Consider the following 24,412-nt stretch of genomic DNA (forward strand, 5'->3'; position numbering starts at 1 on the left):
ATGACCAAAGTCGGTAACAAATATCAGCAAATGTTGAATGAATAAAGGACTTCAGCACCTAAACTTCACGTTGAAGTCAGTGTATTGGGTTTTATTTTGTGTTACCCTGGGGGAAAGGAAAACCCATACAGGTTTGAAATGACACAAGGGTGAGTAAATAATGACTGGATTTTCATTTCGTGATTCATTTTCCTTTTAGCACAGAATAAGAGAGAATTGTGGGATTTTGATGAGTGGGTGAGAGCGGTGAGCATGGCAACAGATGACCAATACACTGTATAACCATACAAATATCTGCAAAAAACCCAGACCTATCTGCACAATTTTACATATTTACTGTACCAACCAATGATTTTAGGCTAATGCAGTGTGTGTGTGTGTGTGTGTGCGCGCGCGCGTGTGTGCGTGTTTGTGTGTGTGTGAAAGAGAGAAAGAGAAAAAGAGAAAGAGAGAGAAGTGGCTCACGCTGCATGTGATAATGTTCCACATGAGAGCGACAGATCCAAAGATTGTTGTGTAATTTTTGAAAGCGGCTGTGCGTTATTTGCATATATGTCTAGTGGAGAGATTTGCTTTTTGCAACGTACCTGCACATGTTTGAAACAGAAAGAGCCGTCTTCTGAAGAATCATTTTACATAAATCCTTTATCATCATATATTTACTTTAATACTTTATAAAAGCTAACCACAAACATTGCTAACACATACAGACAAACATATGAAGAATTCAGATGCAAAACCCTCTAAAACCCCATTCACACAGAACTTTGGTTACGTCCTGTAAATGTTTTGGGATCGCTTCCGTAAAGGATTGCCATAACATTACGGAAAGCATTCAGTGTAAACAAGATGTAGACACAGTACGGTAAGGAGCGTGCCGAAGTGAGGACGGGCATGTCATTGCAACAAAAAGTTAAAGTTTAGCTCTTTGACACAGGGATTTAAACGCAGATCAACAATTATTACAAGAAATGACGGTAAACTGGACTGAAGCCGAGATACGGAAGCTCATTGCCATCCGCCCTGAATCTGAGATCATTCACCAGCATGACAGAACAACGCATCACAAGCTCCTTATGATCTTGTCATAAACAAAAAAAATAGACGCGTGTGGTTTCTCAAAAGAAAAATCATAGATAATAAGCAAACTTTAGATGCTGTGGAAAAAAACTACCAAGTGCAGGACTTTAAATACGTCAAGTGCCATTACGGGATCTTAACAGTATGTGTGTGCACGCACAGATTCCAGAAAATCATTGACAGTGTGAATGAATCAAAAATTAAACGGAAACATTTTCTGTGCATTTTCCGTAATCTGTGTGTCAAAGGGGCTTAAGTGTGCCTAACATGTTTTCAGGTAAATAAGCATGTTTTATTTTTGAGTTCAGTCATTATTAAACAGTCACTTAACTCTTTATTGACGAGATAATCATCAATTAAAAGAAAAGCTTCCCTGCCAATGACGAGAATTTCTGGCTGCACGCGATACCGCTATTATACACCTTATACAACCCGGAAGTAGCGTCTCATGTGAAAGAGAAAGAACTCTGTGTATGTCTTAAAGCTCGCTCTGCATTTTATCTCTATCCAAAGTCATTCACAAAAATGTTTTTATCTCAGCTTTTTGCTCAAAAGTGGGTGTTTTTTGAAGAAACCTACCCATATTTGAGAGGTGATAAAAAGAGAACTAATGAAGGTAGGATGAAACGGTTTTTTTTTTTTTTAAAGCAGAGGGTCTGTTCTTTTATGTGATATATTGTTTGTTTATATATTTAAAGAAGAAAATTTTCTGGAAGGCATTAAACTTTTATGAAAATCATGCTGGCACTGGCTGGCAACTTTTTTTTAAACGCTGGCAGGGAAAGAGTTAAGTCACTAAAGATGCAACTAGAAACATTGCAAATGATAAAAGTCAGATTTCGAAAGGTAGAGATGAAGAAAAAGGAGCACACATTAGCGGATGCTGTGTTGCATGTGGCTGATACATTGGGGTTGTATTCTGGTCCAAGTGCTCACAAAGGACACAAGTTTGAATGTGATCCACGGTCACTGCCCTTTCTCTTCAATCACTTTTTACTGTCATTTTTGAATAAAGATAAAATCTAATCTCCAAAAAAAGTATTTAATAAAACCTCATTTAACTGGGCAAAAAAACTTTTACTGCTCAACAATTGCGGTCACTCATCCCATTCGACTTCAGTGCCCTTAGAGGATTTTGCTAAAAACTGACGTGGGGTTTCTGCCAACAAACCAGTATTTCTGAAAGGCCTGAGATTAAGCTGATTTGAAGCAAAAGAATAATATCAATCTAATTTTTGACCGAGGTGGTGTTTGTTGGCTTTTGAATCTCTTTGAGTTCTTGAATTGTAAACATAGTTTTATTACTGTTGTATTAGTTTCACATTGGAATTCACATTGAATTTAATTTAGTTCCCACCTGGGCACCTCCAGTCCGTCGTACGTTCCTACAGTGTAATGACGAAACAGTTTCCTCCTCGCCTTCTCGCTGCGGCTCTCTGAAAGCACACACACGCACATTTCTCTGAATGTTAACACATGTAGGCGAGTGTGTGTGTGTGTGTGTGTGTAACACTGATGTGTGTGTTCATGTGCTGTATGGACAAAATTGCATGAGTGGGCAAACCAACCTCCGCATGAAAATGCTTTTGGGGTTGTCCTCAAAAGAAGCTAAACCATTCACTATTCACATCTAAAAAGCCAGCATTTAGATTCATTTACAAGCATTATATTTATCCAGAGGTTAATGTTACATAGCTCAGCATGACAATTTGTCTAATGCTGGGTACACACAAAAAGATTTTTTACATCTCATCAAGATTTTCAAAATGTGATAGACCACAAACATGAGGATAAAAAATCCTAGATTTAACCGTTTTGCACCCATAGTGTGTGGTGTGCCATGATGTGTCAAATACAGCACACCACACTGTGAACGACTGTGAACACAAGAAATCTCGCAAAATCTCGCGAGTCTTCAGAATAAGCATGACAGATGATAAGAAAATTCAATGATAGTGTTTGGAATGATTTTCACAGAAAATTCAAGGGGAAAAAAGGGTTTGGGTGAAGTCGTGGAGACAGCGGGAACATGGTCTGTACAAATTCACTTTGGATTAACTTCACTTTGTGCTGCGCCATGACTGCTTCCACCTTCCATCATCTCACTTTCTGATTGGATATTGTTTCGTTTCACGTGATTAATCTCAAGAGTGTGCCGGGGTTTGTCCTCGGGGTTGCCCCCACAAATCAGGATTTCTGATCGTAAATAATAAACATGTTTAATATTTACTATTTGCGATTGGGGTGGCTCCGACATTCTTCCGATCAGGTTCGGACACACCTCACACCAAGATAATCTGTACAAAGCTAGAATTGTCGGAAAGGGGAAATTGGCCAAAAAACAACCCGGTTATCTTTTCGTGTGTACCCAGCATAAGATCTCTGTTTCCTTCCAAAAAAAACAAAGAAAGGAAGACATGACAGTGTCTGTGTGTTAGTTTGTGTTGTATGTGTTAGTGTGCCGTACCTGTCGGCAGCTCCTGGTTGTGGGGCAGAACCTCTTCTACACAATCTGCTGGAAACCAACCTGTTCGACCTTTCACCGTTCCTTCCCAAAATCCTCCTTCACCGACGCTGAGCACTGACGGACAAAATAAACTAGAGTAAACTTGATATCTTTAAAGCAAAAATGGAACCTATTTCACCTCTGTGCATGTGATGTATTTTGGAGTGTGAAACAGTAAAGTCAAAGAGGTCAGTAAGACGAGATCAAATTCAAAGATATTGCTATCGTTATTATTTATTTATTTCATTAACAACATCAAAGCTGTTTGTCATGAGAGGTTGTGCATTTTAAGTGTTTGTATCATGGTGCTGTTACTGTTGTTTTATAAAAGCAATAAGCTACTCAAGTAAAACTCATCTTACTAATTGAAGCACCATCACAAAAGACACCAATGTTCAACAAACATTTATTATTCATTTCATCCAGTTCTGCCAAGCAATATAGTTCATTATCCCTAACTGTGTGATGCGTACAGTTGCCAAGCAATGTAACAACTTGGCACATTAATATAGACAAGCATGCATTTATCTACATGTGCATTTCAAACATAACAGTGTCAGATGTTTTATAATATTGTGTTAACTATTTCCAACAGACTGAAACCATTACTAATAGGCATTTGGCAATAGGTTACCACTACTGGCAGCAAAACATACATTAGCAAAGCAAAGGGTAATGATTTGTTTGGTTTATTATGATAAAGACGTTCTGACCTTTGACTCTGTCGCCTTTGCTGAGGTTGACTTCACGTTCACTGTGTGCGGAGTGAGCACGTGTCGCCACAAACACACGACCAGGAACAGCGCTGTACAACTTCTTCTTCTGACCTCCGACCCATCTGTAGTGAAGAAAAACACACTTATGTGTAGTGTGTAAAGGAAAAGTTGCATCCAAAGTTCTTGGACAAATTTTGCCAAGCAATAAAAACTGTGTAGGTGGGTTACTTTGTGCATTTGTGCCAGTGAAAAATCTTGGCTTGCTTTTCAATTTTAAGAGAAGCGTCCAAGGATTTGCTTCAGAAGTGCGACTGCAATAACTTTAGAGGATAGGGATCACATCCATGTTTGAACCTGGGATTCAAAACTTTCTGTAGCATTGCATTAGCAGCACAAAAGGTTGCAGGTTCGATCCCAGAGAACATACATATGGATGAATATGTCTACTTTGTAATGCCCTGTAATTTGCATTGGATAAAAGCGTTTGCGTTTACCCATGTAAATGTAAAATTGTGTCTAAACGTTCACACCACAACAAGCCAGAGCTGAATAAATAAAGCACGGTATGAAGATGAATGTGAGGTTTATTTCTAAGGCGCTGAGTGAGAATTAACTCAGTGTGGCAGTGGCGCTTTGGCCAGAAGCCTCACAAAACAAATCACTGCGTGCAAAAATTATGAGTCACAGCTTCTGAAACATATAACATAAGATAAACAACAGAAATCAATGCTGACAGTTTTAACATTTCAACCAATTACATCAGCACCATCCTAAAGGTAAGTTTTGTCCCTTATTGACCCATTGCTGGGTTGAAAATAACCCAAATGTAGTTATTTAAACCAGACTGAAGCTTGATTAATAAAAAGGCGAATCTCACCTGTGTTCAGGTCTCATTTACCTCAAAAACTCTGAAAGAAAATCTAAATATTTTGCAGGAAAGTAAAACCTTGTAGGACCAATAAGATGTTTTGCATTATGATATTATTGTCATGAAAATTAAAAAAAAAAACATATTGACATAGTCATATAATTCTCAGATATTTTCAACAGTAATTTTTATAAAAATATATCACTAATGCATTACTTAAATTAATTAAATTAACCCTTTAACTGCCCCCCTTGAGTATGGGGGAAAAATATGATGTGCACCCAATGTGTAACTAAATAATTAATAAATGTTTTTAAAGAAGACACTTTAAAGTTTTTGGAGTTTTGAATATTACATAAAAAAGTTATAGGAGTTTAAATAAAAAATAATAGTAATAATGCAATAAGGTATGTATTTTAAATTAAAAACATTAAAATGAAAATGGTTTACATCCAAAATGCTAAAAATAAATAAATCCACAAGTCTTAACTATTTCTGAACCAAATTTCAAGCTAAAATCTAGGGCTGCATAACAACTAATCACAACTAATCGTTTGCAAAATAAAAGTTTTTGTTTACATCATATAAATGTGTGTATTGTGTATAATAATTATGTATATATAAATACACACAGAAGCGAGTTTATGTTTATATAAATATTTATATAAATATAAATACTTAATATAAACATAAAAAATCTTGCAATTATAATGTATGTGTGTGTGTTTATATATACATAATTATTATACACAATACACACATTTATGTGATGTAAACGAAAACTTTTATTCTGTAAATGATTAGTTGCGATTAGTTGCTCTGCAGCCAAGTCAAATTTTTTGTGGATTTACCAACAAAGGCCACTAGGTGTCAATGGTGAGCTGCATAATCTTGAGACAAATTAATTAATGACTGTCAATGCATTACTGTTAATGCAGAAATATAAAAATACTTTCTTTTTGTTTTCCAACAATATATAGTTTGGCAATATTAGTGTAGGTTTAGACTAAAAATATTGTTTTAAATATGTGATGTTAAATTTGACAGTTAAAGTGTTATATATTACCATATATTTGTATTTAAATAGGCATAAATAATAAAAATACAGCCATGATTTATAAGCACTTAATGTGATAGTAATATAAGTGCATTGTTTCATCACCAAAGTATTTACCAGCAGCACAAAGATAAAAACAAGAGGAAATAAGAAAACAGAAATGAATAACCACCCAGAGGCATCTTGGGAAAAACCACCTAATAATTTATGACGGCCTACAGTCATGCTCTGCTCCATATGTTTGGAGTTTCTCTGGGCCTGCTGAGAGGTAAATGAGGGATTAAGCTAAAACTTGTCTGTGATCTGTATCGCTGACTCTCCAGCATTTGTGTATCATGAAATACAGTTTTTTACACAACACGTGCCCTAAGGCAATAATTATAAGATGTGTTCAGACACTACACTGTAAGCAGGGCGCATTTATTCATCATAAAACAAAACAGAACGGCAAGCTTTATACTGCAAGCACAGACAAACTAATCAACAAACACATTTTACAGGACCTGCTAGCAAAAATTATCACTACAAAAAATCTGTCAAAGATTCACACGTTCCCACTTACCCCTGCCGTCCTCGCTGTTTCTGTGGCTTCTCCTCAACCTCTCCTCCATCTCTCCCGCGTGATGGAGATCGGGTACGAGCTCCCCGTGGACTGCTGGAACTCCTCTGAGCGAAGGAGGCCCGACGCTGAGTCTGTGAGAAGCAGAATGGATTAATTTGGAGGCTGGGGTTCCCTCGCAGGGTGCATGGGGTTGGAATCGTACCTGCGCAGGTGGTGCATTGGTAGCGGCGGTGGGCAGAAGTGCAGGGTCCGTGATTGTCGTCATGGTGTTTTCGCTCTTGGCACGCAGCAGCGGGTAGGGATGCTGAAGGGCGGCCATGATGGCTTGATTCTGCATATCGTCCATAATGTGAGAAGCATATTTAGGGGTTTCCAAAAATGGAACTGAAAAGGTCAAGATTACAGAGAAAGTGGAGATTAAGAGAGATTGCTTCTTTCTGTAAATCACATTATTCATTTTTAAAGTGGATTGGGGGAGTTTCAATTTGAAGTAACATAAAATATAAGTTAAACAATTTCAACTTGATTTTATAAGTTTTGTAAACTTTTTCTTCAAGTTGTTTTGACTTCATGCTGCATTTTTTACATTGTATTATATAACAATTTCACTGAAAAATGTCACTACGCCACTATGTCACTGCATATTACAAGCTATGTCCTGCGCTGAAAATGCATAGTGAATATGCATTTGTCGCTTACCTTATTAAAGTGTATAAAGTTTTAAATATAGATATTTTTCTTACAAAATCACATCAGTTGTCATCAGAAGGTCTTTATTAACCATTTGAAGCCTTGTGGATTACTTTTTTTAAGGATGGATGCACTTTTTTGGCTTGAAAGTCATGGGCGCTGTTTTTCACGGTTATAAAGCTTGGAAGATATTTTCTAAAATATCTCAAATTGTGTTTGTCTGAAAGATGATGGACATGTGTATCACAGATGGCTTGAAAATGAGTAAATTGTGGGGTAATTTTCATTTTTTGCTGAACTATCTCCTAAGAAATGTGTTTAGAGTGACATAAGCAGACATTTAAATTTGCTCAAGTTAAAGGCACAATCTGTAATAATTTTGTGAAGAAACTCGCACCATTGTTTACTTTGGGATTTGTAAATTTTGCATATCATACTAAAACACACACACCAAAGGAAATGTAAAAATATGAATCGGATAATAGGTGCTCTTTAAGGTTCTCATTGATATTGTTTAAAAAATGCGACCTCTAGTGGTGAAAACGTATGTATGTGCCTTTCAGAATAAAAAGATTAGACAAGCAGGTTCCTCCCAAAATCTACACTTAAAAACTTCTCGAAACGCACTTACCAACATCAGCATCATTGTGATTTTTGATGATTTCTCCAAGTTCAAAATGTCCAGACATCACAGCAACCTGCAACAACAGCCATATGAGGTTTTCTGCAACACAGTAATCTTTAATTGAAGGATTTGAGGACAGTCTTTGTGATCTAGATTCAAAACAACTACAGTAGTCAAATGACATAATACAAATAATTAATGTCAAAATGACCCTCCCCTTAAACCTCTGTCTACTGTTTTGCAATTGTGTATCAGTGCACGTAATGTACATTCTCCATGTTTTTGATATTTTGCACATGGCATCTATAGTAAGATGTCACTTTGGCTAAAATTGCTAACACGTGGATACCTGGAAAGGGGTTTGGCCATGCTTGTTCTTTATCTCCTTACTGGCTCCTCGATAAAGGAGGACCCTCATGCAACTCTCCTGATTGGACAAAAGACAGCAAAACATTTATGGCAACATTTCATCACCATCAGTCAAGCCTGACCATTGATCTATAGATATACTGAATAAACTAGTTACCATAAAACTAAGCAGAACTAAATACAAAATATAAATGTTCTTACCTTGTTATAAAGTGCACATATATGAAGGGCAGTGTTTCCTGATGCATTCTGGGAAGTGGTGTCAGCTCCGTAAAACAGAAGATGCTCTAAGTGTTGGGCAAAACCGTGTTGGCACGCCTGTAGTGAGAGGAATAAAGGTTACAAGATGGTGTTAGAAAAACTGAACACTTAAAGGACTAAAAATACTAGCAAATAACCAGAAGATGATCAGTAGGTGATAACAGTACACACATAGAGAACTTGATGCATCCCAAAGTTGAGGTCCAGAGTTTGGAGAGAATCTAAACTAGTGATGTCATGCTACCAAAATTTTGGTAGATTTTAGATTAAAATATCTCTTGATCATTGTGTTTATTTGTAGAAACAATCAAGCATCAAATCTCTGTGATTGAATTCAGAAGATGCTTTATAATCTTCATGCTCTTGAGGATCTGTAGGAGTCATATCGTGGTCAGGTGTGTGGGTACGCCTGACAGTGTAGTGGTTGTAAATTGGGAAATATATACTGTAGATATTGTTTTGCATATAAACTGCTTTAGAAAAGAATAAGTTTATAAAAGGAAACTTGTACCCAACACCAGAAAACAAACCAACAGTAGAAGTCAATGAATGAGATGAGACATGATAGATGAGTACCTGTGAACTTCAACCTCTCCAAACGCCTCTTCATGTCTGATCTATGGAGAGAGACAGAGACACACATAGACGGGTGGCTATGGACAGGGTGTCTTGGTAGAGTTTATTTAAAGACACCTAGATGTGGAGATGTTCAGCTGGTCATCAATGATCTGATGGTTAAAATTTCTGTTCATCCCTTGCAAAAAATTCAGCTAATAACACAATTTGATGGTTTATCACTTTGACTACCATTCAGTGGACTCTAGTGGGCGGTACCTCCAAAAAGGTGCAGGCACTGTAAACGGAAACGACGGCAGATAAACTGGAAGTCATTCATTCCCTATGGAGGGTCGCAAAGGGGTTGTGTGAGATGCCGGTCATCTGCGGATGCGTACTTTTCGGATCCGTTTTGTGCATTGAATCCGTAAAAAAAAAAATGTGAACTTGGGACTACATGGTAGAAAAAACACCGACCAGAAGTGATGCATTTCAGTGTATTCCAATCAAAGCATTGTGTGAGGTGAAAATTATTAATCATTTTTTGTTTAAACTCTTACAGTTTTTATGTCGTGTACAGTGGAAATGTGGCGCATCCGAAATCGCATACTGTGACAGTAGGCTCTGAATTAAATGAAGTACGATGACTTTACATCAACTTTATAGTATGGATAATATGAATGAATTTGGATGTACTAAATCTGCCATGTTGATACATAACGTGACATACGTCATCATAACAATGAGTTAAACAAGCACAATTTAACAACAAGGGACAGCTGTTTTATATATTTGCATCTGAATAGAGCCACGTTACCACTTTTGGATTTTTAAATAAAATCACGGCTTCGTTGGATAACTTCTCTCCCGGGGACTACTGTTTTTGGAATACTAAGATTTTGGACATACAGTTCGCCAGCTTTTCACAACATGATCACACAGAACGTTGTGTTATAGTCACGAAAAATGTTATACATTTATTTGTGTCTACGGCACAAAATTCATCTTTTTTGTGCCTTGAGCACAAATGTCTTTTTCGTGTCACCCGCACGAATTTCTATAAATAGGTTCTTTTTTTGTGTCATTTTATTTATTGTTTTCTCATGTTTTTCCTATTTTTAAATCATTGTCGCCTGGGGTTAGATTTGGGGTGTACTTTTATGTGTTGGTTTCTACATGTTTTTCTTCCGCTTTTAATCTATTCTTGCCTGGAGTTGGGGTTTGGGTTAGGATGTCTAAAACTGTAACAGAAAGTGATTCTAACCCCAATCCCAACAAAAACGATGATAAAACAATACATAAAATCAAACGAAATAGAAATTTGTGCAATGGACATGAAAAACTATTTATAGAAATTTGTGTGAGTGATATGAAAAAGACATTGGTGCTCAAGGCACAAAACAAACTGAATTTCATGCCATGGACACAAATAAATTAATCAAATTTTGCGTGACTATAACACGACTTTCCGTAAGATCAGTCTGGCTTTTTCACCTACTATATAGTATGGAAGTAGACGATTTCGGACGCAGCAAATGAGTTTGGCCAGGGTTACACAAAAGTCCCTTCGAGGAAGTCGCACCACAAGGCAGCCATGTTTGCAATGCCTCAGGGCAATTATTTTAGTTACACAAGACTAAAGTCCTATCTGCTTGAATGGGGAAAGACGGATATCTCCAAAACTGTGTGCTTAAATGCAAACCAAAAATTAAACCTGATATCAACTGCACCATAAATTTTGTTTTATAAGCTGAAACACCTTAATTCTGTCTGGAGAAAGAGCTATGATGGTGAAAAGGACGTGGAGAAATAGATTATGAGAAATGAAGTGCGAAAGAAAAACATTGAGACGCTGCTGATCATGAGACAATGAACAGCAAAAAAGAAGAAAAAAAATGGAGTTTGAACTGTAATGGGTTCGGCTCAATACACATAGATGAACACACAATACATTGCTGACCGGGGTCACAAAATAACTATAAATTAAACATGCTACTGAAACGGTCAAAACACTAAAGATCTGATCTATCTGATCTGATTTATTCTATTTGATTCAGCTGTGGGTTCAGTATCTCTGCACACCAGCCAATAATTTTAAATGTATTCTAGCAGCGCATTTTATATAATGAAATCTCATGCATTATTTAAAGCTAATTTTGATTTGATGTTATGGTAACATGACACACACGCACGCGCACACACACACACCTGGTGTGATTCATCCCAACCGTTTTCATCTCTGACTCCCAGCTGTGCTCTATAATACAGCAGAGTTTCACAACAGGATGTGTCGCCCCCTGTCAGCACCGAGTGGTAGAGCGGCGTCAGACCACAGCGATCCCTGTAGTCTGGAGAAGCTCCCATAGACAGCAGAGCCTAATTGACAAACAAATATGATTTACAAACCAACCCTATTCTGTCCATTAAAATGACTTGTACTTTTGGCCTTACATGCCAAATCTCCATTTCATGTAAATGAATAGCATTTGTACATCTTGCTGTGTTTTTGTACCAAAAGGGCAGATTGGTTGTGTGCTCTGACTGCTTTATGCGGGGGTGTGAGTCCATCTCTAGACCGGAAATCCATATGAGCTCCATTCAGTACCAGAATCTGAATCCCCTCCACACTCAGACTCCCCTGAACCGCAAGGGTTAACGGAGACTCTGGAGAAATAAATAATCATAAACTCACACTTCACTGAACTTTAGGGGTTAAAAAGACTCGAATGCGACAATCAATGTTCTCTGATATCTACAACTCCCTTCCACCATATATATAAGTGTAGTACAGACTCACCTCCGGACTCAGTGTCATGGTAGTTTGGATCCAGTCCTTTCTCCAGAGCTTTACTCATCTTCTCGACCGCTCCACTGTGAACATAATCCATAAACTTCTTCAGATTGGCCTGCAGAGGGAGACAAACACAAACACTTCACTCACTGTGTGTGCAATTTACTCAACTTTCATCTATTTAATCACTTTCATGTTTTACAGACTGATGTCTATCACCTGCTGTACTGTATGTGTATGTGTGTGCGTGTTCGTACCTTAGTGTGGAGTTTGGCCAGCTGTTTTTCATCTAGATTTGTCTGTTTGTAAACTCGTGTCTTGTATCGGAACTGTGATTTAAAGATGCAGGGAAAAGAAAGATGGATAAAGAGAAACAGATTAGCCGAAAAGCTCTAATAAACATTACATATTGGTATGCAACATTAAAGGGACACTACAATATTTTTGGAAAATATTCTTATTTTCCAGCTCCACTAGAGTTAACATTTTTATTTTTACAGTTTTGGAATCCATTCAGCTGATCTCTGGTATGGTGGTACCACTTTGGCAAAGCTTAGCATAATCTATTGAATCTGATTAGACCATTAGCATTGCGCTAAAAACAAAAGAGTTTCGATATTTCTCCTATTTAAAACTTGACTTTTCTGTAGTTACATCGTGTACAAAGACCGACGGAAAATTAAAAGTTGTGATTTTCTAGGCCGATATGGCTAGGAACAATGTTGGGGGAAAGTTACTTTTAAAAGTAATGCATTACAATATAAAGTTACTCCCCAAAAAGTAACTAATTGTGTTACTTAGTTACTTTCATGGAAAGTAATGCTTATGTTATTTTTTTGTTACTTTTTCTTGGCTGAGGCTTGATCTCTTTCAGGCCTTGCAAGTGCTTTTTAGGACCGAAAAGTTCTGCATTCAGAAATTGCATATTTCATCACAAAAATGTCGAGCTCTGGCCTGTCATCTTAGTTTCTGACTCAAACTGTTTCCACACAGGCGTGTACGCAATGTGCCTATGTTTAGTTTAATTCAGTACATAATTTTTTTATGGAATTTATTAAACTAAAAAAGTAATTTGCTTTACTTTTTAAAAAAAGTTACTCAAATATGAATGTGTACTTTTAAAAAGTAATGCGTTACTTTACTCGTTACTTCAGAAAAGTAATATTATCAAGTAATGCACGTTACTTGAAATGCGTTTCCCCCAAAACTGGCTAGTAACTATTCTCTAATGCTGGCGTAAAAATCAAGGACTTTGCTGCCGTACCATGGCTCCAGCAGGCACAATGATATTACACAGCTCCCGAAAATAGTCCACTTGGTAACTTTCAATAGCAGGGAACTATTTTTGGGAACTGCTTAATATCATTAAGCATATTGGCCTAGAAAATCACAACTTTAATTTTTTTCATCGGTCTTAGTACACGATGTAACTACAGAAGAGTCAAGTTTTAAATAGAAAAATTTCAAAACTCTTAGGTTATTTTAATGATGCTAATGGTCTTATCATATTGAATGGATTATGCTAAGCTATGCTAAAAATGGTACCGCCAGACCCGGAGATCAGCTGAATGGATCCCAAAACAGAAAAAATCTAATGTTTAACTCTAGGGGAGGGTGTCCCTTTAAACTGCATTTAAATGCTCCAAAACTGGTGCAGAATAATGTTTAAATGTATGCAAATTGTTATTATGCTGAAGCAAAGTAAAAAAAAACATCTGTATTCTTTAATATCATGATGTATTATGAAGTCATCACCTGTCATATATGGGTGATTATATACTTTTAGGTACATTTGGTGACCAAAGTCATTATTTTTTCAAATGGTTATATTTGAATTCTTAAAAAAAAATACTCATTGTCATGGATCACACAATGTTACAGGCCATAATAACTATTTAATATTTTCTGTTAAAAGTGTCAATCAAAAATCATGATTTCCTGTTGGATAAATATACCAGAGTAAAAAACCTGGTTGGCCAATTATTTTAAAGTATTTGAACATTTTATAAAAACCATATAAAACTGCCCTATATTATGTAGCACACCAGTTAAAGGGATAGTTCACCCAAAAATGAAAATCGTGTTATCATTTACTCACTCTCATGTAGTTACAAAGTTGTATAAATGTCTTTGTTCTGATGAACACAAAGGAAGATATTTCGAGAAATATTTGTAACCAAACCGTTTGTGGACCCCATTTACTTCCATAGTAGGAAAAAAGAATACTATGGAAGTAAATGGGGTCCACAGACGGTTTGGTTACAAACATTTCTCAAAATATCTTCCTTCGTGTTTATCAGAACAAAGAAATGTATGTGGGTTTGTAACTACATAAGAGTGAGTAAATGATGACAGCATTTTCATTTTTCGGTGAACTATCCCTTTAACCCTCTGGGGTCTAAGGGGTTTTTAGGGCCCTGGGGAAGTTTTGACATGCACTGACATTTGTGCTTTTTCAGTTGCTTAAAAACATATTAATGGCAAAAGTCTCATAACACTGTGTTCATCACAAACTGGGCTACAATATCATATAATCAACATGTATGTACATGTTTGTATTTTTGAGAGAAAAATGTTTATGCGTGGTTTTTGAAAAAGCAAAATTTTTAAGTCACTGATATAACTCCACAAAACTCATTCTTAACATGTTTCCCAAGACTTTCCAAACTGGATCTAGTAGTCTAGAGTTTTTTCTTCAAAATGATGTGAAAATCATATGGCCTACTCAATCACATAAAGCAAGATATTGATTTACAATTTCTAAGACACTTTTGCTTGAGAGAGGCTGTATGCATGGAGGCGGGAAAGCTCCTGAATAATCAGTGATTGACAGCTGAGAGACAAAAGAATTGAATAATGAGCCTTGTGGGGATGTTCAACAGGAATGTAACTACCTCTGTAGTAAAACCATGATAAGGTTTACTTTTCAATATAATGTAAATACACACACACACACATTATATATATATATATATATATATATATATATATATATATATATATATATATATATATATATATATATATATTTCTATTGAAATATTTTCTATTCATTTCACAAGTATAAGTTACCTTTTAAAATCCATGGTAGCCTAATCATGGTAAAGATACTGTTTGGCCATCGTAAAATGAACACACTTCAACACAGGGTTAGTGTTTGGTTGGCCAGCGAGAGGTTTACTTTTGTGCAGTAAAAAGCTCAAAAGAACAACTGCCTATCGTTGTCTGGACTCCTATTTGTGTTTTTGTAATCATTATAGTAGAAACACAACCAGGGACACGCGTGATAAACTTATCAATGTTTGTTTACAGCCGCCGCCATTACCTCACGTGTTGATCATAAAAAGCAGTGAATGTGTGCACATGCGAGTGATCCTGTGTTTAATAAACTTGCTGTGCGGAGATATGACGCAACTAAATAAGGATTGTACTGTTTGCAATCGCGTATTTTATAAGAATACCAAAAAGCGCGTCGAGTTTCCTGACTCGCGTGTTTGTTTATGTGCGTTCCCGTCGCCTCAGCTGTTTGACGGAAGACAAAGAAAACACTCGCGTCTGGAGAAACTGACACACATCCGCAAGTAAATAAGGATTTATATGTCGGACATCGATCCCGTCACACTGACGAAGCCAACATGATCTCACAAAAATCCGTGAAATAGTCACGCATTATTTTGCTCAGTTTTGCGTGACATTGTCACGTATTTCCACCATATTACGTGCCCCTGACACGACTTGCTTTTCCGTGACAGTTTCACGTATTGGTTACTCAACTGTTTTTCCTATTTTTAAACAATTTTCGCTTCGGTTTGGGGTTAGATTTGCTGTTTGCGTTAGGATGTCACTTAATGTATTGGTTTATAAAAAAAAATCGTATGCTTTTTAAACCATCGTCGCCTGACGTTGGGGTTAGAGTTGGGTTTGGGTAAGGATGTCATTTTATGTAACAGAAGGTTGTTCTAACCCCAAACCGAAGCGACAATTGTAAGAAAATAGGAAAAACAGTTGAGTAACCAATACGTGAAACTGTCACGGAAAAGAAGTCGTGTCAGGGGCACGTAATATGGTGGAAATACGTGACAATGTCACGCAAAACTGAGCAAAATAATCGCGTCTGTCTGGAGATTTAGGCGCGAGTATGTGATGTGTGCAATCGCATCTTTTATAATGATACCACAAAGCGCTTCAAATATGAGGTATTGTGTGTTTGTGTGTGCGTTTGGACGTCGATCGAGTCACACTCGCGTCTGGAGATAACTTTAGTTACAGTCACGAGTAAACAAGTAGATGTCATGTTTCCAGCACTCGGATTAAAACTCAACACAGCAGTGAATGGCTGGCTGCAGAGACGGAATGGAATGTCCATTGACTGTGGGGTTGACTAATGAATATGGATGATCTCTGCTCTTTTCTTCAATGGAGCGGGGCGTGGCTCATTATAGATAATGAAGCAACAGAAGAAAGACGGTACATCTCTCTCTTCTAATACAGTTAACAACGAATTACAATATTTGTTTTCGATTTCACTTACATCTTCCAAAAGCAGACATTCCAAGCATTATGTAGACATTTATCTTTTGTTTATATGACAAATATTCGTTAAGTTACAGTTAATTTTTCTGACGTGTTTCTGAAAGGACTTCACTGAGGGAGAGAGAACAAAACGCGCATCATGTTTATTTTCTTAATTTTGCGAAAAGCACAACATGCTGTTTTTATTGGGAGTAGACAGAAAAAAACTAGACAATTTAACGTTTTAAATGATGTATAAATCATATCTGTATGTCAAAAATCAGCAGAGTTATCTAAGTCTGTTTGGGGAGTGATCGAAAAATAAAGAGTTTGCGGCGCCCGCGCCGCAGCCGACCCCAGAGTGTTAAAGCACACTGATTTTAGGTTAGGGGGTTTAGGAATATTTTGGGTGATGTATTACAGAATAATTCTGAGTGTTTGAGGGCAGTCTGTGATGTTAAATCACCTCCAGATAGGGCACACCCTTCTCCAGAGACTGTGAGAATTCACCCAGCAAACGCTCTTCCTCCAGAAACTTGGCATCCCTTCCGTCTCCAGCTGGCTGGAAAAGGCCGTAATTGTAAACGTCCCACAACGACTCGCTGAGAGAACAAATAATCTGTTGCTTTGCACTCCAAACAGTGGAATCGGGATCAAAGCGCAAACACTTCTACAGATGGCCAGAGAGAAAACAGAGGATTTATGAGGAATAGACTGAACTGCTTCAGAGTCAAAATTGAGAAATACTGCCAAATGTAATCTTTTATCAATCTTCAAAATAAGGAAAATGAGACAATAGAAGTTTAAAGCAAATATATCCTTCTAATTAAATATTTATACTTTTTTAATAATACTTTAGAATTGTTCACATACTGTACAAAAGTAAATGCATCAGCTAACACAAACTAACAATGAGCAATATAGTTTTTCAGCATTTATTAACTCTTTCCCCACCAGCATTTTTTTTAAAGTTGCCAGCCAGTGCCAGCAATGTTTATGATTTTCACAAAAGTTTAATGCCCTACAAAAATTGTTCTTCTTCAAATACATAAACATACAATATAATGAAAGAATGGGAAAAAGTTTCATCATATCTTCATTTGTATTCTTTTTATCACCTCTCAATATGGGTAGGTTTCTTTAAAAATACTGTACAGATAATTGCATTTTTGTGAAGGACTTTTGTTAGAGATCAGATTCATAACGATGATTAAAGGGGACATTCCAAGCTACTTTTTTTCAAACTAACATGGTTCCCAGAGGTCTTTATAAGAGAACTGTGTAATTTGTTGGTCAAAATACCGCAAGGATGAAGCACCATATGTCTGTCTTCAACCTGCAAAAACAGCACTGTCTAGAATGGCAGCTTTTGAGCGTTACCGCCTTATTATGAAAATGAGCCCCTGCTGGCCACACCCCCAACTACGTCGAGTCCAAGCTACCATGACAACCGTTCAGCATGAATCCTGAGGGAGAGATGGCTTTTGGAGGTGAAGGAGCGGTACAGCCTTATATGTTTGAGCCTGAGTCAGACCCAGAGCAAGAAGAGGCTCCCGAACAAGTTTTGCAATCACGGATGCAACAAGATGTGTCTGAATGGTAAGTTATAAAGGTTTTGCCTGCAGTCACATCTAAATCTGTTTAGCTCATACCGAACCTATCGTACTGCTATGTTTACCTAAGACGCTTACTTATCTGTTTCGCCAAAAACCCACTGAAAGTGACAGAAGTGCACAAATTGATTTGTCTATGTAACGTTAACGATTATTAAAGATGAATCTGTTGCCTTAATTACAATAATATAGTTAACGTTAATAAAGTAGTTCACGTCCTGTTACCCCAATATAATGTACGCAAACATTGTTTTTAGACACGGTTCGAGTTACAGTGGGGGTTATATCGATTCTAAAATGCATAGATGAATTCTCTCAATTTTTAAAATATTTACGGTTTATTAACAAATTGCACACGTACTTTACAGACTACATTCCCAGTAATGTTTATCAGGCATTATCATTCGAACACTAAATATCTTATGAGCATATTTTTTATTAGTAGATTAAAAGTACAAATAAACTTTACATACATTTACAATTTTTATACCTCTTTCCTGGCCCAGGTGTACTTGTCACAACTGTGCTACTATGCCTACAGAACCAGAAAATGTATGCTGCATGGAAATACCACAGGTACAATTAAATAATAATAATTAAACGCATTAATAATCTTGTTTCTATTCTTAGTTACTTACCCTTTCTGCATAATTAGGTGCAAAGAAGATTACAACAAGTTGAGAATCCTCCGGCATGTATGGTGGACCACCCTGGCCTTGAACCTGTGTGTCTAAATGTATTCTCTCTGCAGAATGCATATAATATCTTTAGAGCTGACTATGGGCCGTTACATCTACGGGGAATACAGCAGTAAGTTGTTTACTGTATATAACTTGCAAGTTGTTTTTTCAATAGAATTATTACCAATAACAAGAAATCACATTTATTTAGTTTGCCCTATTTTACATCCTATTTTTGTCATGTCATTCATCTGTGTACGTATTATGAAATATGTTAATAAAACACTGAAAGACGATGAAACAATTATTAAATAGTCTTTATTTGTAAAAAAAAAAAAACAAACACTTGAATAATAAGTACTGCAACATTTTTTAAACTATGTTTGATTAAAAAAAAAAAAAAATTCCTAATTCTCTGTACTCGTTTTCAGTCGTTACAGATATTTGGCCTACAGAAGCTTTGTAAGCTGGGTTTGGGGCTTTCTGGGCCGGAAAATAAGAGTGGTGAATCCTTCATGCGTAGTTCTACGCATACGACGGGAATTCCCCGACACTCAGGGAGCATATGTAGGATTCAGACCACCACTTGATTGAACCGTGATACATATCTTTCTATCACTTCTATCCGGTCTGGCTTTTCAAATTGGGATGAGAGATCATCAGGGATGTGGATCTTCTGCACCTCTGCCTCATATGGAACAGGGTCCTCAAAAACTTTCTCAAAAATGAGGTCCATCAGTTCACCAACATAATCTGTAAATCCAAAGAAATGGAAGATACGGTGACTGCTTACTATTTGCAATTTCTAGTAGTCCTTTTGCACATTTTTGTTCACTAAAATTATATTTTTTGCATTTACGTGTGTCAAGTTTATATATATATATATTTATAATGGAAGAAATTATAATACAGTGTGTATTATATTTGCACGGGTTGTACAATGTCTCGTCAGAATTTTTATTTTTTGTTGTGGTTTGTTTAATAAAAGTTTGTAAAACTTACTGTATGTTGGATCTACTTTTACTGGCTTCGCAGTACATTCTCCTTTTTTGGCCTTGGGGAAGTTAACTTTAAACAGCCGCTCACCAGTTGAGGTTGTTGCTTGTGGGCGCCCAGCATTTTCGTTAAAGTGCATGGCAGCCATGTAGAGTCTGTAGAAGATAAATAATACTCATAAATTTGAAGTTTAAATCTTTAATAAAATGTATGAATTGAATTCATATAAGTATTGCAACTACAATGGTCTATGTACCTGCACAACATTCCAAGAAAAGGAAACACCACGTTTTTGGGTGCAAAACGTAGGATCACGCTGTGAAAAGACTCCAGCGATGATGTCTGGTGGTGAGGGCTCATCTTCTCCACATCTTTCAGTATTCTGGTATTACTCAAGGCCTTCTCTAATTTGCAAAATGCCTCTGTTCCTATAAAAAAACATACATGAGTAATTCAATAGAGTAATGTGTTTTAAATTGTGTTGAACAATATTACTGTATTTTCAGTGATTTTGTAATTGGGACTTTTTACAAACTGTCCCATCATGTAAAACAAAACGAGACAGAATTGTAGAAAATTTTGATTGATTTTATACTGTGTATGAACAGGCAATACAAATTTTACATTTCAAGTAATAATTAAGAAAACAGACCTGCTTTCAACCATTTGCTTTTGTCCCTCGATGTCCGTGGGGCATGCAAACACTTAGGGAAAACAGGGTCTTCATGGATGTGGACATTTTGGATATGGTTAAGGATAGACATCCACTTCGCCACCCTCTCTGGCCCTGAGGTCGAGGAAGCTGCTGTCCAGTATACATGATTTTTTATACTGCGAAGCCACTTCTTCAGTATGTCACACTCCTTGTTTTTTGATATCAGGACCAACTTTTTGGATAGTCCTAAAAATACATAAATGTATTTCACTGTTATGCAAATATACAATGTAAATACAATGCTACAATGTATATACAATACTACTAAAGAATATAGTATTGTATTTACAATTAGAAAGTACATCTTATTGCATGCCTATGCTTTGATATTAATGATTAGCAATAATAACTGTAAATTGATCATTTATAATGTCATTAGCCAAACAAACTTTTTGCAAGTGGCCAGGGACCTTCTTTTACTTTTGTTGTGTCGTTCCCTTTATCCAAAAAAGAGGACCATACCTTTTTCTATATGCCAAACATCATAGTAGTGTTTGATCCTGGTCTCCTTCAGGAATTTTTGAATTTGCGGATGGCGGTCTGTCACAACACTATCCAGAGTAACACCACGTTCCTCCAAAAGAGAAAGGCTCCTCTTCAGACCCTCCATCTCCATGTGGTAACTCCCACCGACTTCATTGCTCTGAAATAAAAATAAAAGCATAGTTGCGCATGTTAGCAAAATACAGCAAGGTATTTCAGTGCCATCTCTTCAAAGACATGTTACAATATTTAATTTTTATCACAATAGCATCTAAAATTTATTTTCCTCAGTTCACATTGTGAAAACATCCCCCATGCACACTACAACGTCTAGAATTTCCCAGCTGACCCTTTCACTAACCTGAACCAGCTGAAGATCAACAATCCTGTTATTCCTGAGATCCATCATGGTGTAGGTGCCATACTTTGCAGAATGACCTTCAAAACAAAACAATAAATGTAATACTTTTACAAGTATAACAATTCTTGATTCATTGCTTTCCAAATAAACCCCATGACAAAACATTATTAGACAATTAAACAAACATTCATAATTACAAACCTGGGGAGTCAGCCCTCATGTCACCTCCTAGTATGACATTCTTTTGTTGTCTTAGCTGTTCCAGTGTGGTATCCTGCAATGTCTTCCACCTGTACACGATGGCAGGCTCGATATATCTCCGTGCAAATCGTCGGAAGGTGGTGTAGCCGAACAGCTGTAGTTGCATTGCCTTGAAGATCTGAAGTCAGATAGGAGAAAAGTTAAGATATACTCATCACCATGATCTGAATACAACCTAGCAACAACACTTTATATATAGAAATACTTTATACACAGAGTTCATGTCATTACCCTTTTAAGCTTGAAGAAGGAGCCTCCTGAAATGTAAACTGCTGCAGTGAGCTGAAGGTTTCCGGCAGGAGTAGACCCAATAATAGGTTGACTATGCCATATCCTTGAGAACTCACAACGTGGGCAGTTTTGCTCAACTATTAAGTGTGTGCCCATGGTTCTGGTCTTTAGATTAGAATGATGTTGACACCTTGGGCATAACTCAAATAAATCCAGTAGGCAATTCTCATACACGATGTATGTGGATATTTTATGAGTCGAAGCAGAATTTTCCATTCTGCAAGTACAAAAAATAAATTAATACAAATAAATAAATGGTTTGTATGAATTCTATCCTAAAATGGTTGTTAAATGTCATGTAACTCACGTCAAATCTTCAGTTTCAGTCAAAGTGACTGAGTGTTGAGGATCATATGTGACATCCTGTGGATCTGTAAAGATCACAGATGAGCTACCTTCCAAAGGGTCATCGTCTTCCTCCTCCAGTTCAAAACGGGGCCTTTTGTGCGGTGTGGATGTATGCAATGGTCCTGAAGCTCTGACAGCTGAGGTGCCAATGCCAACATCGGCGCAGGACACAATGTCTGTCTGTGTGCCTTTGATAATTTAAATCAGACATTCTCTGTCATATTTTTTTACACCAATTAAAAAACTATTCAAAGACATTTCAACTAATTACAAATGTACTATGAAGAATAACAACCGTCATATAAATTGCAGATTTACAAACCTTTGCTTCTAAATGGATGTGATAGAGTCTTCATAGACAGCTGTGTGCCATATGTACGTGGAGGTGGACGATCCGTCTGACAGGCCGCATCAACAAACTGCTTAGATGTGCTTGCCTAAACCGTAAAGGGAAAAATAAAATTATTAATGCATGTTTAGTCACACTTCACACTGTACCCCTACATATAAGTTTATATTACACAGTAAACATGGGAGATTTTTTAGCTATGAAGCCTATATTTTAGCAGAATAATTTGTGTCTACATAATACAGTAAAACATTACTTTGTTTGAATGGGTCCTACATATCACTATGCTCTAGTTGTACATTAATTTAGTGAGATGTTGATAATAGTCGTCTCGCAGTCAAGAGGTGATCACACATCTTTATGACCTAAGTTACATCTTTACAAGTGAGGACCAACACTATAAACAGCATATCTGTTTGCCTAACAGAGCCACAGACAGAAGGCTACTGTTTAACTTAAGTGTGCTTTAAAATTATATGAATTGTCTAATCCTCTTATTTAAATATCTCTGAAAGAAATACTACATTTAAGCAATACACTTTGCCTTAATCAACTTCTTAGCAGTCAAATAAAACGTATCAGTGCTTGTTGTAATCAAACCATAAAAGCAAGCAATTAGCAAATTATCTACAGTGCAAATGAACATTACATTAGTAGTTTAAGATGTTTTGAGTCGAATGCATAAGCCTATATATTTCGGTCAAACACACCATTTGTTTGTGCTAGTAAGTTAGCTTATTTGTAGTGTAACGTTAACTGTAGCGTTATCGTTGCTAAGGGAAAGCGCGAACTGAAAATCGTACCGCCGTAAAACATTAAATTACTTTTAAAAACTTACGTTTCCTTCATCTGCAGCTTTGGCTCGTTGAGTTGGAATAGCTCCCTCGTTCAGGAACAACTTCGAAGCGAATCCAGCTTCATACGGTCCAAGGTTCACAAAGCACTCCGGCTTGAAGTGATGTGCACACACATACAGGTTTTTGCTTACGATTTCGGGAGGATTTCCATCGAAAATAAAATCAATCCACTGTAGTCTTGTCACCTCTGAGGTAGAGACTTTAAATAGTGATTTGTGCTGGTCTGTGCAACCAACAACGGAACAATTAGCATGCTTAGCTCTAACTTTTGCCATATCGCTACAACCGGTAGAACGTAGACTCGCGTGCGAAAACTAAATGTCAGCCCGGGGGTGGAAACATGCAGAGTAAGGGGCGGTGACATTACGATAGGCCCCCTACCCACGTCACTAAGGGAGCAGGATCTGACTGGCCTATTTTTTCACATGGTTGCAGAGAAAGCCTTACCAAAACAAAGTTACAGGGATGTCATTTTTCGCGTTTTCTACGTTATTAGATGCACCCGGGAGCAAGTTAAGTCCCTTAAAAACGGAAAAAGTCGGATTTTCGTGGAATGTCCCCTTTAAAACATAAAGGGATGGTTTCTAGGACAGGGATTAGATTAGTGCTAGACTAAAATAAATGTAAGAGCTGTCTAAACTGAAAACAACTTAAAAATATCTTAAAATACATCAGTGCCATTTGGTTTGCCTCAAAATGCACACAAGTAATGTTTTTAGTATGGCATGTTTGTTAAAACTAGTTACATTTCATAATTAAACTAAGGCCTGGTCTTGTTTTCTTGTATAATCCCTTTCCGGAAAACCACCCCACAGAGTTTTTACTGCTTTTAGATCAGTGGAACTTCTGTGTTTTATAAGTTAAGT

The 24,412-nt window shown here is 36.9% G+C and overlaps 2 protein-coding genes and 1 long non-coding RNA gene across 3 annotated transcripts in view; 1 reads left to right on the forward strand and 2 right to left on the reverse strand.

Annotated features, from left to right (window-relative positions):
- The window catches only part of LOC135740448 (SH3 and multiple ankyrin repeat domains protein 1), a 51,320-nt gene that overhangs the window by 14,870 nt on the left and 12,038 nt on the right, over positions 1-24,412 (reverse strand). The window contains exons 3-15 of the mRNA XM_065258814.1: positions 17,059-17,262; positions 12,338-12,409; positions 12,087-12,195; positions 11,802-11,953; positions 11,498-11,665; positions 8,675-8,791; positions 8,454-8,531; positions 8,111-8,177; positions 6,992-7,173; positions 6,790-6,920; positions 4,300-4,424; positions 3,548-3,661; positions 2,438-2,516 (exon numbers count right to left, since the gene is read on the reverse strand). Coding sequence (XP_065114886.1) covers positions 2,438-2,516; positions 3,548-3,661; positions 4,300-4,424; positions 6,790-6,920; positions 6,992-7,173; positions 8,111-8,177; positions 8,454-8,531; positions 8,675-8,791; positions 11,498-11,665; positions 11,802-11,953; positions 12,087-12,195; positions 12,338-12,409; positions 17,059-17,262 — 1,598 coding nt within the window. The remainder of the gene's footprint in view (positions 1-2,437; positions 2,517-3,547; positions 3,662-4,299; positions 4,425-6,789; positions 6,921-6,991; positions 7,174-8,110; positions 8,178-8,453; positions 8,532-8,674; positions 8,792-11,497; positions 11,666-11,801; positions 11,954-12,086; positions 12,196-12,337; positions 12,410-17,058; positions 17,263-24,412) is intronic.
- Positions 17,880-19,455, forward strand: LOC135740490 (uncharacterized). The gene is made up of 3 exons (XR_010529192.2): positions 17,880-18,781; positions 18,861-19,015; positions 19,317-19,455. It is a non-coding gene; the product is annotated as an uncharacterized lncRNA (long non-coding RNA).
- On the reverse strand, positions 19,460-24,076 carry LOC135740454 (uncharacterized). Its single transcript, XM_065258828.2, has 11 exons — positions 23,528-24,076; positions 22,663-22,777; positions 22,300-22,528; positions 21,933-22,209; positions 21,642-21,819; positions 21,441-21,517; positions 21,059-21,239; positions 20,534-20,782; positions 20,138-20,309; positions 19,888-20,036; positions 19,460-19,638 (listed from the first exon to the last, which is right to left on the reverse strand). The coding sequence occupies exons 1-11, from the start codon at positions 23,819-23,821 to the stop codon at positions 19,460-19,462; spliced, it is 2,100 nt and encodes a 699-aa protein (XP_065114900.1). The 5' UTR covers positions 23,822-24,076.

This window comes from Paramisgurnus dabryanus, chromosome 22, assembly GCF_030506205.2.
Source record: "Paramisgurnus dabryanus chromosome 22, PD_genome_1.1, whole genome shotgun sequence".
NCBI classification, from domain to species: Eukaryota; Metazoa; Chordata; class Actinopteri; order Cypriniformes; family Cobitidae; genus Paramisgurnus; species Paramisgurnus dabryanus.

Excerpts from the sequence above, each read along its gene's own strand:
- LOC135740454 (XM_065258828.2), bottom strand. The coding sequence starts at position 23,821 with ATGGCAAAAGTTAGAGCTAAGCATGCTAATTGTTCCGTTGTTGGTTGC. Across the intron at positions 22,778-23,527 it reads AAGCTGCAGATGAAGGAAAC|GCAAGCACATCTAAGCAGTT; the intron begins GTAAGTTTTTAA and ends TTTACGGTTTAG. Across the intron at positions 20,310-20,533 it reads AAGCAAATGGTTGAAAGCAG|GAACAGAGGCATTTTGCAAA; the intron begins GTCTGTTTTCTT and ends GTTTTTTTATAG.